This window comes from Lepus europaeus, chromosome 2 (assembly GCF_033115175.1).
Source record: "Lepus europaeus isolate LE1 chromosome 2, mLepTim1.pri, whole genome shotgun sequence".
In the NCBI taxonomy this organism is placed as follows: Eukaryota; Metazoa; Chordata; class Mammalia; order Lagomorpha; family Leporidae; genus Lepus; species Lepus europaeus.
In genome coordinates, this window is record NC_084828.1 from 100,045,167 (window position 1) to 100,061,684 (window position 16,518).

Consider the following 16,518-nt stretch of genomic DNA (forward strand, 5'->3'; position numbering starts at 1 on the left):
GACAGTTGGGTATGTAGGCCTAGAACTGAGGAGAAGCAGCTGAGCAGGACATGGAAATTTAGGAGTCAGAAGCCTCTGAATGTATATTGCAATCATGAGATATGCATGAGACCATCGTATAACAGAGGCAGAGAAAGGGAAGAGAACAAACCGTTGTTCAGAACAGTTGGAAACACAGGATCCTCCCTACCCTGCCGTCTCCCTCTTTGAGGTCTTTATTTGGAGGAAGATTTTATACCTAACTCTACTATTTCCTCACCATTCGTGTGCTCTCACTTCATTCAATTTTACAAATGAGTAAATGAAATGTACATGATTATTTAAGGATATTTTACTCAAAATATTACAATGTACCACAATGAGCATATGAATGAACATTTTTTTTCTCTGCTTCTGAGATGCATTTGAAGAGGTTGTAAAAATACTTAGTTTAAAAGCACCTTGGAGAACAGCAGTGTCATTCATAACAGTCAGAGGTAGAAACAACAATGAATGGATAGACAAAATGTGGTTTACACGTATAATGAATTGTTATTATTTACACATATAATGAAATGTTATTATTTATTGTTTAAAAATAAACAATTCCTGATACTTGCTATAACATGGATTAATTTGGGGGATATTATGCTAAGTAAAATAAGCCAGATGCAAAAGAATGAATATTATGTGCAGTCACTCCTATGAGGTAATTAGAGCAGTCAAGTTCATAGATAGAAGAAAGTAGAGTAGAAACTAAAGGGATTTAGGACACAGGATAGAGAGTTATTGTTTGATGGGTACAGAATTTCAGTGTAAGAAGTTGAGAAAGTTTTGGAGACACATGGTGGTGACAGTTGAAGGTATAAATTGCCACTGCATCATGCACTTTTAAATGGCTAAAATGGTAAAATTTGTTATATAGATATAGATACAGACTTATACATATAAAATTTAGCACAGTGTTTTAAAAGAAGGGAGAAAAAGACCTTGGAGGATACCAACTGCAGACCTACCTTTACACTAATGAAAACAATGTGGACCGCAAGATTGTATAAGTGATTTCTTCACAGTTACACACCTGTTAATGAGAGAAAACCTAGCCAATTCCTTATCTGTAAGATTTAAGCCTCAGGGAGAAAGCGGTTCTGCCATTCTCTTGGCTTTCTTCGTAGCTTCCTTTCTCTCTATTCCCCATTATAAATTCCCTCCTTTGGTGAAAAGTGAAGTAGTCTGTTAAAAAGCTGTGAAAATGTTCTGGTTTCTTCCCACCTCATTTTAACATCAGAGCTCATATTTTTAAACAAGAGTTTCCGGTTGACATGTGCCAGAAGTTTCCCCCTTAAGAAGCTATGTGCTTCATGGAGACTGAGAGGAGAGTACTCCACGTGCACATTCTACATCAGATCCCATAGCTATACAAATAAATTAAAATAAACAAGTTGATGCTTTAACTGTAAAAGCAGCCTGATTTATCTTAACAAATCCCATTTTTATTTAGCTGCACAGACGTTAATTAATTTTCAGCCTACACTGAAAAGATAAAAATTGGACTGGGAGTTTGAAGACTTCGTTTGAGTAAAGTTCACTTGGAGAAAACTTCTCAGTCAATAAATGTCTCTTTTCTCTCTGCACCTCATGCTCTCCCTGAACCCTGTGCCCATTCCTCCTTAGCAGACATTCAAACTCAACTGGAAAAGTGGGATGATGTGAAGTTTCATGGAGATCGAAATAGCAAGGGTCATCCAATGGCAGAGAGAAAGTCATGCTCATCCAGAACTGGATCAAAAGAGCTCTTATGGTGAGACATTGTGATACCTGGAAATGTGCCTGTTTTATGGGTATTCCTCTCCATATCCTGAAAGAGCCAGTGAGTTCAGTCGGTCCAAATACTTGGTGTCAAGTATAATTCTCTATTTAGCAATATTAATTATTGTGACCTCTATAAATTCTAAATTGTTTCAACTGGATTATCAGAAATTAAGCAAATGTAGTTGAGAAGGATTTGAGGAGGTCCATGATTTAACATTTGTTGATAATTTTCTGAATGTGTAACCAAGCTGATGTGTCAAAATAGGTACACATGTGTATTCATAGAGATGTACAAGTAAACTTCAAAAGTTCATGGAGAATGTGATTAAAAGATAATGTACATTATACAGCAGACTCATAGAATAACAATCACTTTTCTGGTCTGCCTGAAAAGCCCAGAAGAGCATTTCAGGCATGGAAAGCTGAGACACTTAGGCAAAAAATGTCCTACATGAAAGATCTCAGTGGGTAAGACCCCAGTGGAAAGAAGTGGTCATCAAAGAAGGAGGTACTTTTCTCTGAAGGGATGAGAGAACTTCTTTCCTTATGGCCTTTTCTAAATACTGACAGAGTTTGTGGATTCGAAAGGCTTCCATAGCCTAGGCAGCTCATGTCAAGAGCCTCAGATGATCACAACAGGAGTCACTGTGCACTAAATTCTTATGCAGGACCCATGTCCTCAAACAGTTGTATTATGAGAGTTAACAGTAAAACTTGTTCTCCAAGGTTTATTTCATTTTAGTGTATCAAGTGAAGGATATTGGTATGTCTCATAAGTTTTAGTTATGCCTAAGTGTCTAACTCTGTTGCATGTTTTCATAGCTGCTTCCTTAATTAATGATAAAACTTATTCTCAAGGACTTACTTTCTTTTAATGTATTAGATGTAGGATATTCTTATATCTCATAAGGTATAGTTATGTCTAAGTGCTCACAAAAGATGTGGGTGTTACTTTAAAGTTAATTAAGTTTCTCAAAAATAATAAAGTGAAAGTAACTTCAAGATGCAATGACTTTGAACAACACTTGTCTCGACTGTTGAGGAAGTTTTTATTTTTATTTTCGTGCCAATTATTGAACTCTTTACTTAGTATAGAGTTGGTCTTCTGCGTATAAAGTTAATTGAAAATGTGGGATTGGAGGCGGCAAGATGGCGGAATAGGCAGGAAGCACACTTAGTCCGGGGGGAGAGAAAGTTTAATATAAGTGGAGATACGGCAGTGTCAAGGAAGAGTAGGGGATGAAACAGCAGAGGAAACTCTTCCGGAACTAGTGATTCACAGTGGACCTGCGTGGAGAGCGTGGGAGCCCAAGTTCGGGACACCAGCGGCAGACTCAACGCGCCAGCGCTGGAACGCGAGGTGAGCCGAACCTCCATAGCCCGAGATACCAGCAGGCAAGCGGAAAGAGGAGGCTAGAGGGAACGAGGCTTGAAACTCCGTGGGGAAAAGTTCACCAGGCTAACTAGAAGAGAGAGAAAAAAAAAATAAAAAAAGTGACTGATACGGACACAAGTTTCTCTCTCTCCGCTCACCTCTCACAGGCGAGCAAGACAGAGCAGGCGCCATTTTGGACATACGTCATAAGCAGGGCGACCTCAGGTCTGCACTGGCCCTGAGCTTAGCAGAAAAACCTGACTCTGGGGGGAGGGGTGAAATAACTGGAGATTAGCATCTAACTTGGCAACCCAGTGGGAGACTGCAGGAGAATTGGAGCCCACACTGAGGGCAGCAGAGATTCCCTGTGTGGTCCTTGGGAAAGAGCTTCCGATCTCTGGCTCCTGTGGGTATATCATTTGCCTGCTAACTACCTCCAATTACGTTCAGCTGTGCGGAATTACTTCCCTTTTAAATCAAAAAAAGAAAGAGAGATTTACCACACCTAACCTGGGAGTGTCATCCTTGACACACCCTCAACCCTGAGGAACCAAACACAGCTCTCAGTCCACACTCATCTCAAGCCTCTAAGGCTCCACTGAAAGCAGACAGTCCACTTAATATAGAGCCATAGTGTAACAAGAAAAAACACCACAGTGAAGAAACCAAATATCTCCAACATGCCAAACAACAAACGCAAAAACCAAGCTAACAAGAACAAGGAAGAAACTAAGACACCCCCAAATGAAAAAGACACCCCAATTCAAGATTATGAAGATGATAAGATCGAAGAAATGCAAGAAGCAGATCTCAAAAAATTGATAAGAACATTAAGAAGTTCTCAAAAACAAATTCTTGAACTACAGAAATCCTTAATGGACAAGATAGAAAATCTCTCTCGTGAAAGTGAAATATTAAGGAGGAATCAAAATGAAATGAAACAACTAGTGGAACAAGAAACTCTGATAGTGACTAGAAATCATAATGAAATGAAGAGTTCAATAGATCAAATGACAAACACATTAGAGAGCCTTAAAAACAGAATGGGCGAAGCAGAAGAGAGAATATCAGACTTAGAAGACAGAGAACAGGAAAGGAAACAGGCAAACCAAAGAAAAGAAGAAGAAATTAGAAATCTAAAAAATATTGTCAGGAATTTACAGGATACTATTAAAAAACCCAACATTCGGGTTCTAGGAGTTCCTGAAGGCATGGAGAGGGAGAAAGGATTAGAAGGCATTTTCAGTGAGATACTAGCAGAAAATTTCCCAGGTTTGGAGAAGGACAGAGGCATCTTAGTACAGGAAGCTTATAGAACCCCTAATAAACATGACCAAAAGAGATCCTCACCACGACATGTTGTAATCAAACTCACCACAGTGAAACATAAAGAAAAGATCCTAAAAGGTGCAAGAGAGAAACGTCGGATCACTCTTAGAGGATCTCCAATTAGACTCACAACAGACTTCTCATCAGAAACCCTACAAGCTAGAAGGGAATGGCGAGACATAGCCCAGGTACTAAGAGAGAAAAACTGCCAGCCCAGAATACTATATCCTGCAAAGCTCTCATTTGTGAATGAAGGTGAAATTAAGACTTTTCACAGCAAACAGAAACTGAAAGAATTTGTTGCCACTCATCCTGCCCTGCAAAAGATGCTTAAAGATGTGTTACACACAGAAACACAGAAACATGGTCACCAATATGAAAGAAGGTAAAGGAAGGAAACCTCACAGCAAAAGATCACAGGAAGCTCAATTTCTCTTTGACATAGAATTAAACTCTGATGCTCTGTTAAAGCAATGTGTTAAAGTAATCTATTATGTTCTCTTGATGTCTGTTAAATTCTAATTGTTCAAAAACAGCTGAATTTTTATTAAGAGCAATGGGTTATTTAAATATGTGCTTTTTTCAAAAATTTGAATATCTGCTGCTCATAAAACTAAAGCGTTGTTGGTTCTGTGTTTAGCTGTCCTCCTATAGGTTCCTATGGACTTTTTCCAGCCACTTTTATTGTATTCAGTACTTTGGGATGGCTCTGTAAACAGATGAAGCCAATAATGTATTAACAGTACCAACTGAGAGAAAGTATGGTTAACTGAGGTTACTAAAAACAAAAAGCAATTCAAATCAATTGGCAATCGACAAAAAGAGTTAAAGATTTTAAAAGCTATTATTAAAATTGATGTATTGGTCTATTATACTATATTATATGTGTGTACATATTGTATGTCCACATGGGGAAATTTTATTAAGAGTTTTATTTTAAATGGCTTATAGATAAGATTGTCCATAAATTTAAGCTGCTAAAATCAATCAAAGATATATTTTAATTTGTGGGACCTGAATCTGTGTATCATATGTTTTAGACTTGTTGGTAGAAAGAAACTAAAAACATTTTAGATGGTTGTGCTTAAGTTTACTGGCTAAACAAACTACACCATGTTAGATATTTAAGAGGTGTTTTCAAATGCATGATTCTTAAAATTTATAGAAGGCATTGGACCTTCTGGTAAATGTTTTCTTAAGTTGTTATCTAATGGTTGAAACGGTTTGCTAAGTATTCATGTGATATTGCTATTGTCAGCAAGCGATCTAGGACTTGCTCCCTCATTTCTCTATTCGAAGCCCAACTTGTTCTTTCATTTCTCTATTCTCTTCAAGGTAGGAAACTAATTCTATTATGAAGGAATCTGTAGGATGCACAATTTAATCTTTAGACCTTATAAAAGAGATGGCTAACATTTTTCTGCAATAGCATAGCCAAAATAAGAACTCAAATAATAATCTCATAGCTAGATTCACTTCGCCATCAGCGAAGTATACAGTAAGTAGAAAAAACCTCCCTTTCAGACCAAAGGGAAAAGGAAGTTTTAAAGTGAGAATATAATTTTCCTCATGGGCATTGTCTACCTTAGAAAAACTACTACAGAACATGCCTGTGACTATAGACTTGTAGTTCAGGCCACCGAAGATTAGAGATGGGAAACGGGCACTCCCTTGACTTGCATCCTCTGGTCTGCTTTAACACAAACCAGGAGGAAAAGAAAGCTCGGCATCAGAAGCAATGGGTGGCAGGCCTATTAATGGCTGATCTGTACAGTGATCTGCCCTCAAGGAGACCCAACAGGCCAGTCCACTGCAGTGGCTTTCAATGTGGTAAGCCTGGGCTTCAGCAGAAGTCAGCTTGTGAAGAGCCCTGGCAGCTCTGCCAAGAGTTGGATCACTGGTAATGGACCTGCCCTGGAGTCGAAGGATGCCCAGGTCAGAGCCACAGATCTTATTGGCTCTAAGCTGAAAAGCCCTTCACTCAGCCCAACTTCCAAAGTGACCACTGCAGCTGAGGGGATGGTCAAGTAGGGTCAGCAACATTGCAGGCAGAACTGTAAATTTCTTGTTAGAGATGCCACCTGCCTTTACCTGGCCAGCTCTCCTCCCAGGCCAGCCAAGTAATGAAAGTCAACAGAGTGCCTTCCCCTAGGAGGTTCATACCTCCCTTAGGATATACCCCATGTGAAGAGATAGATAGGTCTGGGCCTCTGAATTTACAAGGCCTAAAGCCCACCAGATTATTATCAAGCCCCTTCTATCAGGTTCTATTTGCCTCTCAATCAGAAAACTTAATTGTAGCTTAGACAGCACCTTTCTTAGCTCCTCTAATAATGACTCTGTCCTTTGTTCTAGGCCCTGTCTAGTGCACTTGGGCCTCATTCCTTTGTAATCATAACCTCTACTCTACCACCAATGGCTCTACTCCCAACATGTGTGTACTGATGGTCCTCTTCCCCACTTAATGCTGTATAATTGTTCAAACCTGGTAAATGCCACTCTTAGGATCATTGGTTACTATCCTCACTCTGTCTTTTATGACCTTGTCTAAATATGATCAGAGTCGGCAAACTTGGAAGTCTTCCATAGCCTTGGCAACTCATGACGACAGCCTAGGATGGTTACTGGCGCCATAAACTAGAGTGTCAATTTGTTGGGTCAACAACAGGAGCCACTGTGCACTTGCTCCTCATGTGGGATCTCTGTCCTTAATGTGCTGTACATTGTGATTTAATGCTATAACTAGTACTCAAACAGTATGTTTCACTTTGTGTTTCTATGTGGGTGCAAACTGTTGAAATCTTTATACTAAATTGATCTTCTGTATATAAAGAGAATTGAAAATGAATCTTGATGCAAATGGAAGGGGAGAGGGAGCGGGAGGGGGGAGGGTTGCGGGTGGGAGGGAAGTTATTGGGGGGGGGAAGCCATTGTAATCCATAAGCTGTACACTGGAAATTTATATTCATTAAATAAAAGTTAAAAAAAAAAATGTATCTTAGTAGAAAATGGGACTGGAAATGGGAGAGAGAGGAGGAGGAGGGGTGGGAGGGCAGGTATGGTAGGAAGAATCACTATATTCTTAAGGTTGTACTTATGAAATGCATGAAGTTTGCATTCCTTAAATAAAAGGTTTCTTTGCAAAAAAATAAAATAAAATAATGTACATTTTCAAAGAACTTTTTGAAGTACCCTTGAATGTCAATGTATTCAATATATTATGCAGATGATAGTTAACTTAAAATCTCTGGCTTTACACGTAACCTTTTCTGGTTTTCTCAACCATTCAGCATCAAGTAATGGAATAGTTTAAAACTATCTGTGGATGCCCATAAGAAAATCTGGCCCCTCTTATTATTGAAACTTGCTAAAGGGCAAGGTCCTATTTCAATCTCCTATTGCCCTCACCTATCTCCCTCATTTTCAAATTCTATATAAAGATGAAATTGCACCTGAGTATGTAGGTTCCACTCCCCCCAAAAAACACAATATTTTTTAAAGATTTATTTACTTATTTGAAAGGCAGAGTTACAGAGAAGCAGAGGCGGAGAGAGAGAGAGAGAATATTTTCCATCTGCTGGTTCACTCCCCAAATGTCCACAACAGCCAGAGCTGGGCTGATCCAAAGCCAGGAGCCAAGAGCTTCTTTTGGGTCTCCCACGCGGGCCCAGGGCCCCAAGCACTTGGGCTATCTTTTGCTGCTTTCCCAGGCACGTTAACAGGGAGTTGGATTGAAAGTGGAGCAGCCGGGATTTGAACTGGAGAACATAAGAGATGCCAAAACTGCAGACCGGAGCTTTAACCCACTGCGTCACAGTACCAGCTGCATAGTGTTTTTAATAAAGCAAAATGTTCTGTAATAAAAAATGGTATTACATTTATTTTCTTTTGCACGTAACTGAATTCTCAGAGACAATAACACCTAGCATATTGTTGGCTACTTAAATTCCAAATGTGATCAGTGTTACATGAGCAAATATAGCACCTCTTTTTCATCAGGATTCTGATGAGAGCTTTGTTATGATGTCTTTCAATAACCCAAATTAATCAATTGTCTTAGCTGGATTTCTGGCTGAATTTGCCTCTTGTTGTACATTAATTTCCTCTGTGCCTCCATTCCAGGTCCTCAGAGCACAGATCTCAGCCAGAACTGAGTGGTGGGAAAAGCGCCCTCAACTCAGACTCAGCTTCAGAGTCGGAATTAGTGGCTCCAACCCAGGTAAGAAAACTGATGAAACGAACTATTCAAGGAATTCCTGTTCTAATATGTTGTATGCATCATAAATATTTTCTTTAAATTTTTCACAAAAATGAAGTATTTTTCTGAACTTTGCATTTCATGTGCTTTCTCACCTCATGGCTGTCTCAATGCTTAAAAATATACATCTGCCTAGAAAATGTGTTAATGAAATCCCAGTGTACTTAGCACTTTCTCCTTGTTCTACCATTTACTGTACCATTATTTTGAAATATAAAATCTGTTCTGCTCCAATATTAGCACTCTTTATGTAACAGAACACAAAGAAGAGGAAATCACATCTTCAGTATTCATTCACATCTATACCCTGTGGAACAAGAGACTACATACACATCAGCATCTTGTAATACAAAGGTCAATTTCATGCTAAGTGTATTATTATAGTACTAGCAGTAACAATGATAATAATAATAGGTAGTGTTCGTGAGTGCTCACCAAGTGTTAGGGTCTTTGCTGTATGCTTCTTGTTTTATACGTAATACTTAAATAGTCCTGTGAGTTATTATTAGCCTCACCTTAAAGATCCTTCAAGATACTCCCTAGAGCCATGAAGTCAAAGACATTTTCCTGGGGCATGCGAATCATCGCAGGTTGTGAAGCCGGCTTGTCTGTCCTCCCACATGACCCTCAATTCCAAAATAACTAGTCTGTCTCTAACTGGTTCTGTCCTATGATAAGACCACAGCTCCTATAGTTAGAAGAAGGCAAAAGTCAGGCGCAGTCTTTTTTCATTTCCTCAAACATTTTTCAAGGCCACAGCCTTGATGTAAAGCCACAAGGATCTCTTACAAAGTGTATTCTATTGTTTGTGTATTCTGCAGTCTATATGAGGTGAGACCAAGTGTTTCAGGAAAGTAAGTGAGGAAGTGAACAAGAGAAAGTCTCTTGAGGTCCCTGGGTGAAACGAGAAAACTCAGAGGAGAAATATCTTACCTGAGCTGAAATGGAGGAATAGGTATAGCGAATGTTGTTGACTGCTGTGATTAGAGCCTCTAATGTGTGTTACCTCCCTTGATCTTGACCCAGAGTTGAAGAGGTGAGTTCTATTATTATTGCCATTTACAGAGGGGGACACTAAGGCACCATGAGATGGTGAGACTTCACCATGGCCTCACAACCAGTGGGTAGCAGGGAGGAAACGGAAAGTCTCTGGAGCTCTTCAGGCTGCCAACAGCGACCCTGACAAACCCTTCGCTCTCCACAGGAGAGGGCCTTACTCTTCCCAGAATTCAGCTGGAAAATAAGTCAGCTAACTTCCTGAACAAATGGCCCAGCAAACCTTAATGAATTGTAAATGTAGCATGAGAGCGTATTTTCTTCCCTTATGCTATTTTTAAATGTAACTTCTCAAAAGAAAATGCATAGTCTTTATTAGAAAAACATTTCTTGATAAGTGCATTAGAGACATAGACTCGGGTAAAGTAAGTGGTACTGTTTCATAAACTGGAATCCTTGGAACAATTTAATGTAGCAATAACACCTTGATTTCTAAAGCAGAGTGGGACTTGGCACCGGTGGGTTGTTCTACCCTGAGCTGGGGTGGGGCAGAGGAACAGCTGGGGTCCCTGGTTGCCATGGAAACCCACAGTGCATTTATCTTATTATTCCAGTGACTGCTACTCTCCTGCTGGTTGTCTGAGTCCATCCCACCACACTGTCCTGCCGCACACCCCCAGCGTGCCTTGCTTTGAGCAAACACAAAGTACTCTGGAAAATCTCCATGAGACTCCTTGTCTTCCAAAACATAGCTGAAGAAGCATCATGAGCGTTCTCTGTCAAGATACATCTTAGTGAATACTTTTAGAGGGTTGTCGTTTATTTGCAAGGCATTTATCATTTAATTTAATCATTTTAAAGAAATATTGAATGTATATCTAGATTTGCCTCAACTGTGGAAACTCACAGTCTCCTAGTTTTGATTCCACCCAGTGATCAAATTAGCAAAATTGCATGAATTGGGGATTTAATACTTCATCTGGAAGATCAAGTAACTCCAGCGGAGCAGCAAGAACACAGGCTGATTAATCTCCTTGTAATAAGAGAGAAAAGGATATATTTACTTTTAGAAGCATGCTACTTTGAGATATGGTACATGATCTCTTTATTTTGGTACAGGATTATGATGATGAAGGTGATATAAAAATTCAACTTAAAACTGACTCACACACCATTCAAATAAACCAATTCAGCTCACCAGCACTGCTCCACTAACACTCAGATGGTTCACTGGAAAATAAAGGAAATGTTTTCTTCTCTTTCAAGTCAACACCAATTATCCTAGGTGGTGGCTCAACAGATGATAGGCTACTTACAAGCCCCATTTAAAAATAATACTTCAGGGGCCGGCGCTGTGGCGTAGTGGGTAAAGCTGCCGCCTGCTGTGCCAGCATCCCATGTGGGCACTGGTTCGAGTCCCGGCTGCCCCACTCCCAATCCAGCTCTCTGCTATGGCCTGGGAAAACAGTAGAAGATGGCCCAAGTCCTTGGGTCCCTGCACCCATGTGGGAGACTGGGAAGAAGCTCCTGACTCCTGGCTTTGGGGTGGCTCCTGGCTTTGGATCAGCGCAGCTCTGTTGCAGCCAATTGGGGAGTGAACCAGCGGCTGGAAGACCCCTTTCTCTCTCTATCTCTCTTTCTCTCTCTCTCTCTCTCTCTGCCTCTCCTTCTCTCTCTGTGTAACTCCGACTTTCAAATAAATAAATAAATCTTTAAAAAAAAAACAAATAATACTTCAGAATCACAAGGAAAACCAGAAGATTACCATATGAAGAATTCTTATTTTTTTCATTTTCATTTTCAAGATAGGAAAAGAGAAAAACATAAATACAGTCTCTTTCAAATAGAGTTTTGAAGAAACAATTCAGTGGCAGGAAATTATAATAAATATTTTAATCTCTATATACTTAAGAATAAGCTTTCTTGACGCATGTAGACTTTGTGATCACTGTTCTCTGTGGTTAAATGTTTAAGGAAACCATGCAATCTGAAAAATTAGAATGTATTTGAAGAATTCAAGAAAAACACAGAAGGAATCATGTAAAATTAGATTTTTCCATAAGTAGGTTAAGATAGTGACTGATGGGGACAAAAGAATCCAGCTCCTGCTGGAGCATGATAGTTCAACATTTCTTTTTCAAGTCTGGACACTGGAAGAGTTGCTCCAAGATATCTCTTGCAAATCTAAGTTAGATTTCACCAGAAGGTGCTGCAGCCAGGCTCTCCAAATGCTTAGTCACAATTATATAATTTGCTGATTTTGCTGACTTTGGCACAGCCAAAGCTTCCTTTCATATAGTCATAATTCCAAGCCAGAACAATTGAAACTTCAGCTCAAATCAGAAAAAAATAAGTTTTATGTACATATGCCTTCTATGTTGTTTAGTGAGTAATGTTAAAGGCAATGCATGTTGTTAGCTGTCATCTATTACACACTTTATGTGTGTAATATGAGATGATATTTCTCATGTATTATTTGAAATACTTACAATAACCTTGGGAGCTAATAATATCCCCCATTCCATCAGTGAAAAATGCATCTTAGCAGAAATAATGTCCCCAAGGTGATGCAACTGGAGAGGAGCGGCCAGGATTCAAACCACACCTCTCAGCTCTAAAGGCCTGGTTCTTAACCACAGACCAGCTCCTATCAGCCGCATCTTGCTTAGCCACCTGGAATGAGTCACAAACTATTTCTCTGCTCATTGCAAACTCTGGTTATTACTACCTTGAATAGTGCTGGTATGAGTCAAGCAATTTTAAAGAATATTTGTCATTTTCTTCCAGAAACTTTGTAAAACAAATTATGATTATTATCTATTATCTATTATTATGAGGCGAGTCACAATGTTATGCCTTCCCCTCCCAAGGTCATTCACCATTCCTTACTTTTAGAAATGCTGATGTCTTCCCTTTCATTCCATTTCAGCTCAGCAAATGGGTTATATGTCTACTATGGGTAAAATCACAAGGAAGACAGTGAAAAAGAAAGATGAGTTAGATTATAAGTATCAAGATCTTTATGTCTAAAAGAGACAATGAGATACACTATTAGTATTAGTTGTTTTGTTTGTTGGAAGACAGTCGTCCAGGAACCATATCAACACCCCTTTCCTCTCCAGTCCCCTCCCTCAAACACACACACACACACACACACACGTTGCACTCTCAGTGAGAACAGAAGGAAACAAAGGCAGAAAGAAAGGACAAAGAAAAGACGGCAGTAAGGACAGGAAGAAATCTGGAAGATCATTCTCAGCATAGCAGAAAATCTGGACATAGTACGTCCTCAACAAACATTTGTTGAATAAAAAAGAAAAGTAATGGAATGCTGACCAGAGGAGAAAATAACAACATTTGTCAAATTTAACAGTTTGAAGTAACAGCTGATGATTCATAAAGGGAAGGGGAAATAGGAGAAATTTTATTTTTGGCAAGTCTAAGCTAGTTTCTCAATAGTAGCTTTTAGTTATGACTGATAGTAGATTATCCATTGCTTTTTTGAAACAAGTACTTATTTACCTTGATCTTCTGCAATGTAGAATTTTGTAGTTGAATGGAGACAAGGATCCTGTGTTGCCACACCTTATGCAAAGCTCTAGGAATTTGCTCCTAACACATGAGGGACAGCTTTTATTGTATCCTTTCCATCTTTACACGTCTTTTGACTAAGAAAAAAAAAATTCTGAGCATCTCATGAGATAAAAATTTAAATTATCTGTTTAAGTATTTAAATAATCTGGTTCATCAACTATGAAGCAAAAAATTCTAAACACAGAGATTTGTTAGTGATTGCTAAACACATCTAGGAAACACTAACAGACAATATTAACCAAAGTCAAGTTTTATTGCACATTTACTATGTACCAGGCACATGTGTTGGCATTCATTATTGTACTTAGTTCTTATAGGGACTCTACTAGTGAATATACGAAAGGCAGAGTTAGAGAAAGGCAGAGAGACAGAAAGAGGTCTTCCATCTGCTGGTTCATTCCCCAAATGGCCACAAAGGCCAGAGCTGGGCCAATCCAAAGCCAAGAACCTGGAGCCCCTTCCAGTTCTCCCATGTGGATGCAGGTGCCCAAGGACTTGGGCCATCCTCTACTGTTTTCCCAAGCCATAGTAGAGAGCTAGATCAGAAGTAGAGCAACCGGGACTCGAACTGTTGCCCATATAGGTTGCTGGCATTACAGACAGTGGCTTTACCCACTAGGCCACAGTGCCATCCCCCTTCCCCAGTTACTGTGCTTTTAACAACCATGTTATACCGTCACCCAACGTCTTTTTTTATGGGTAAGCATATTTCTTTTAAAGAACACTGGCCTTTTTAAATGTATTTTGGTGGGAGCTCTCCAACAATAACATAAAGGGACTTGTATAAGAAGCTGTGAATGACTGACCCAGTGGTTAGCTAACAGAGCTGTGCAGGACAACCACAGACATAAATACAGTAATTTTCAAATCAGAATTTTGATCACAATCATAATCTTGGATAAAGAGAATAGAACACAACATTCCTTTTAAAGAGTTATTAAAGTCTTTCTTCTTTCTCATTCCCTAGTGCTTGTCATCCTCAACAATCAACAGCTGGGGAAGCTAACTGCTTTCTTCTTTGGAGAATGTAATACTCCAAAATCCAATTAGCTTGAATCCATTAAAGTGCCACTTTTAAAACCAAGGTATTTCCAGAAGGTTGCTGTAGCTATGGAGCATTTTCCAAATCATGTAAGCGAGAAAAGAAATGTCCTCCTTAGAGGACGTGTGTGCACTCCAGCGTTTTGCCTGCCTGCACAGAATGCCAGGATCCAGATCAGGGGTTCTGTGTGTGGTCCTGAGAGGCACCACAGAGTCAGTAGCACTTGAGAACCTGTCAGATATGCAGCTGCTGAGGCCTCACCCCAGACCTGCTGATTCAAAACCCTTCAGGGGAGGCCCAATGATCTTCATTTTTAGCAAGCTCAGGTGATTCTGATGCCCCTGACTTTTGGACCATGTGCTATCTAAACAACTACAATTCAAACATATGGGTGTGATTGCTCTGTTCACACCTATTTAAATCCTACACCTATTTACACCTACTTAAATACAACTATTTAAATGCTAAGCAATATCGACAGTTTACAAGCATTATTTACATGTTTTCTTGTATTACAGTTTTTCCCATAATGAAGTTAGGTGAGCCAAAAATTATACATCCTGGGTGAAAGATAGGCTGATCTTTACCAGATATTATATAACCTATATTTCATTCTCAGTTCACAACCAGCATGTTGAGGCACATCGCAAAAGTGCAGAAAAGTTTCCGAATTTTTGATTGCACACTAATCTCAGTTTGAAAACTGCCTCTGTTTACATTCAGTATTTACCTATATTTTATAGCATTTATCTTTTGCCTCCTTGGGCAAATCAACAGTTTCAAAATGTGAGATAACACTTGTCTTAGTAATAACCTAAGGTCTTTCTAGCAATGTGGAAAATAGCATTTCCCTAAATAGTAATTGTACTATCAAAATAAAATTTCATTTGCACAGTAAGATTCTATTTGCACTTGCTGTGTCAAGTGTAAAGAGGAAATGAACCATAAGCCTAGAATCCTGAGTGAGCGAGCGTCTGCCTCTTCTGCCTGATATATGGTGCCCTTTCTACCCCGTGATTCATAATCCTAAAGGGTCGTGAAACTTTGATGAAGGGAAGAAGCCAGAGACAGTAATGGAATTCTGTTAGGTCAAGCTTCATAAGAAAGGCAGATCGTATTGCACTGGTGACATGTGCCTGCTGAAATAAGGAAGTGCCCTGGGCCAGAAATATTTTAGTGCTTCCTCTTTTTCTAATGCCATTCATGGGTCACTCATAACATAATATAAATGCACAATGTTTACTTCTCTTTTTTTATTGTTTTTAATGGGCAGGTAGAAATTGTATGTACTTATCATGTACAATATGATGTTTTTGTTTTATTTTTTACTTTATTTTTTAAAGAAAACTTTTATAAATAAATTTTGAAAGTACAAATTTTGGATTATAGCAGTTTTTTCCCCCATAACCTCCCACCCACCCACAAATCATCCCATCTCCTACTCCCTCTCCCATCCCATTCTTCAGTAAGATTCATTTTTAATTACCTTTACATACAGAAGATCAACTTAGTATATACTAAGTAAAGATTTCAACAGATTGTACCTGCACAGACACACCAAGTACTGTTTGAATACTAGTTTTACCGTTAATTCACATAGTACAACACATGAAGGATAGAGATCCTACATGGGGAGTAAGTGCACAGTGACTCCTGTTGTTGATTTAACAATGTGACATTTTGAATTATGTTTACCCTACTAGTGGAATGGCTCAATCTTAGCCAGTTAACATATGCATTGCCTCACGTGTATTTTTGTGGCAACCACACTTAAAAATCTACTCTGAGTGATTGTCAGTTAGGTTAGTTACATTGCTGTTAACTCTAGTCACCATGTCATACAGTACACCTCTTGGACTTATTCTTCCTTTCCAAATGAAATTTAACATCATTTGAAAAACATCCCCCCCCAACCTCCCGGCTCCTTGTAACTACCATTCTCCTTTCTGCTTATGTGAGTTCAGTTTTCCTAGATTCCACTTGTAAATCTCAGGTACTATATAATTTCCAAACAAAAAAATATTAGCCACAATCCAACAGTTGCATTAATTCATACTATTGCTAACCATATGAAGGCATATAGCACCATTTACAAAATATGCCTCTCATAATTTTTCCTTATGATTTATAGCA

General features: G+C 39.0%; 1 protein-coding gene across 7 annotated transcripts in view; it reads left to right on the forward strand.

Annotated features, from left to right (window-relative positions):
* PEX5L (peroxisomal biogenesis factor 5 like) overlaps positions 1-16,518 on the forward strand; it is a 198,905-nt gene that overhangs the window by 120,387 nt on the left and 62,000 nt on the right. For 6 of the 7 annotated variants that reach the window (XM_062177741.1, XM_062177757.1, XM_062177749.1 and 3 more), the window contains 2 exons: positions 1,657-1,780; positions 8,618-8,714. In XM_062177741.1, coding sequence (XP_062033725.1) covers positions 1,657-1,780; positions 8,618-8,714 — 221 coding nt within the window. Of the gene's footprint in view, positions 1-1,653; positions 1,781-8,617; positions 8,715-16,518 lie in introns of all 7 variants that reach the window. The other variant, XM_062177765.1, reaches the window with a different exon arrangement.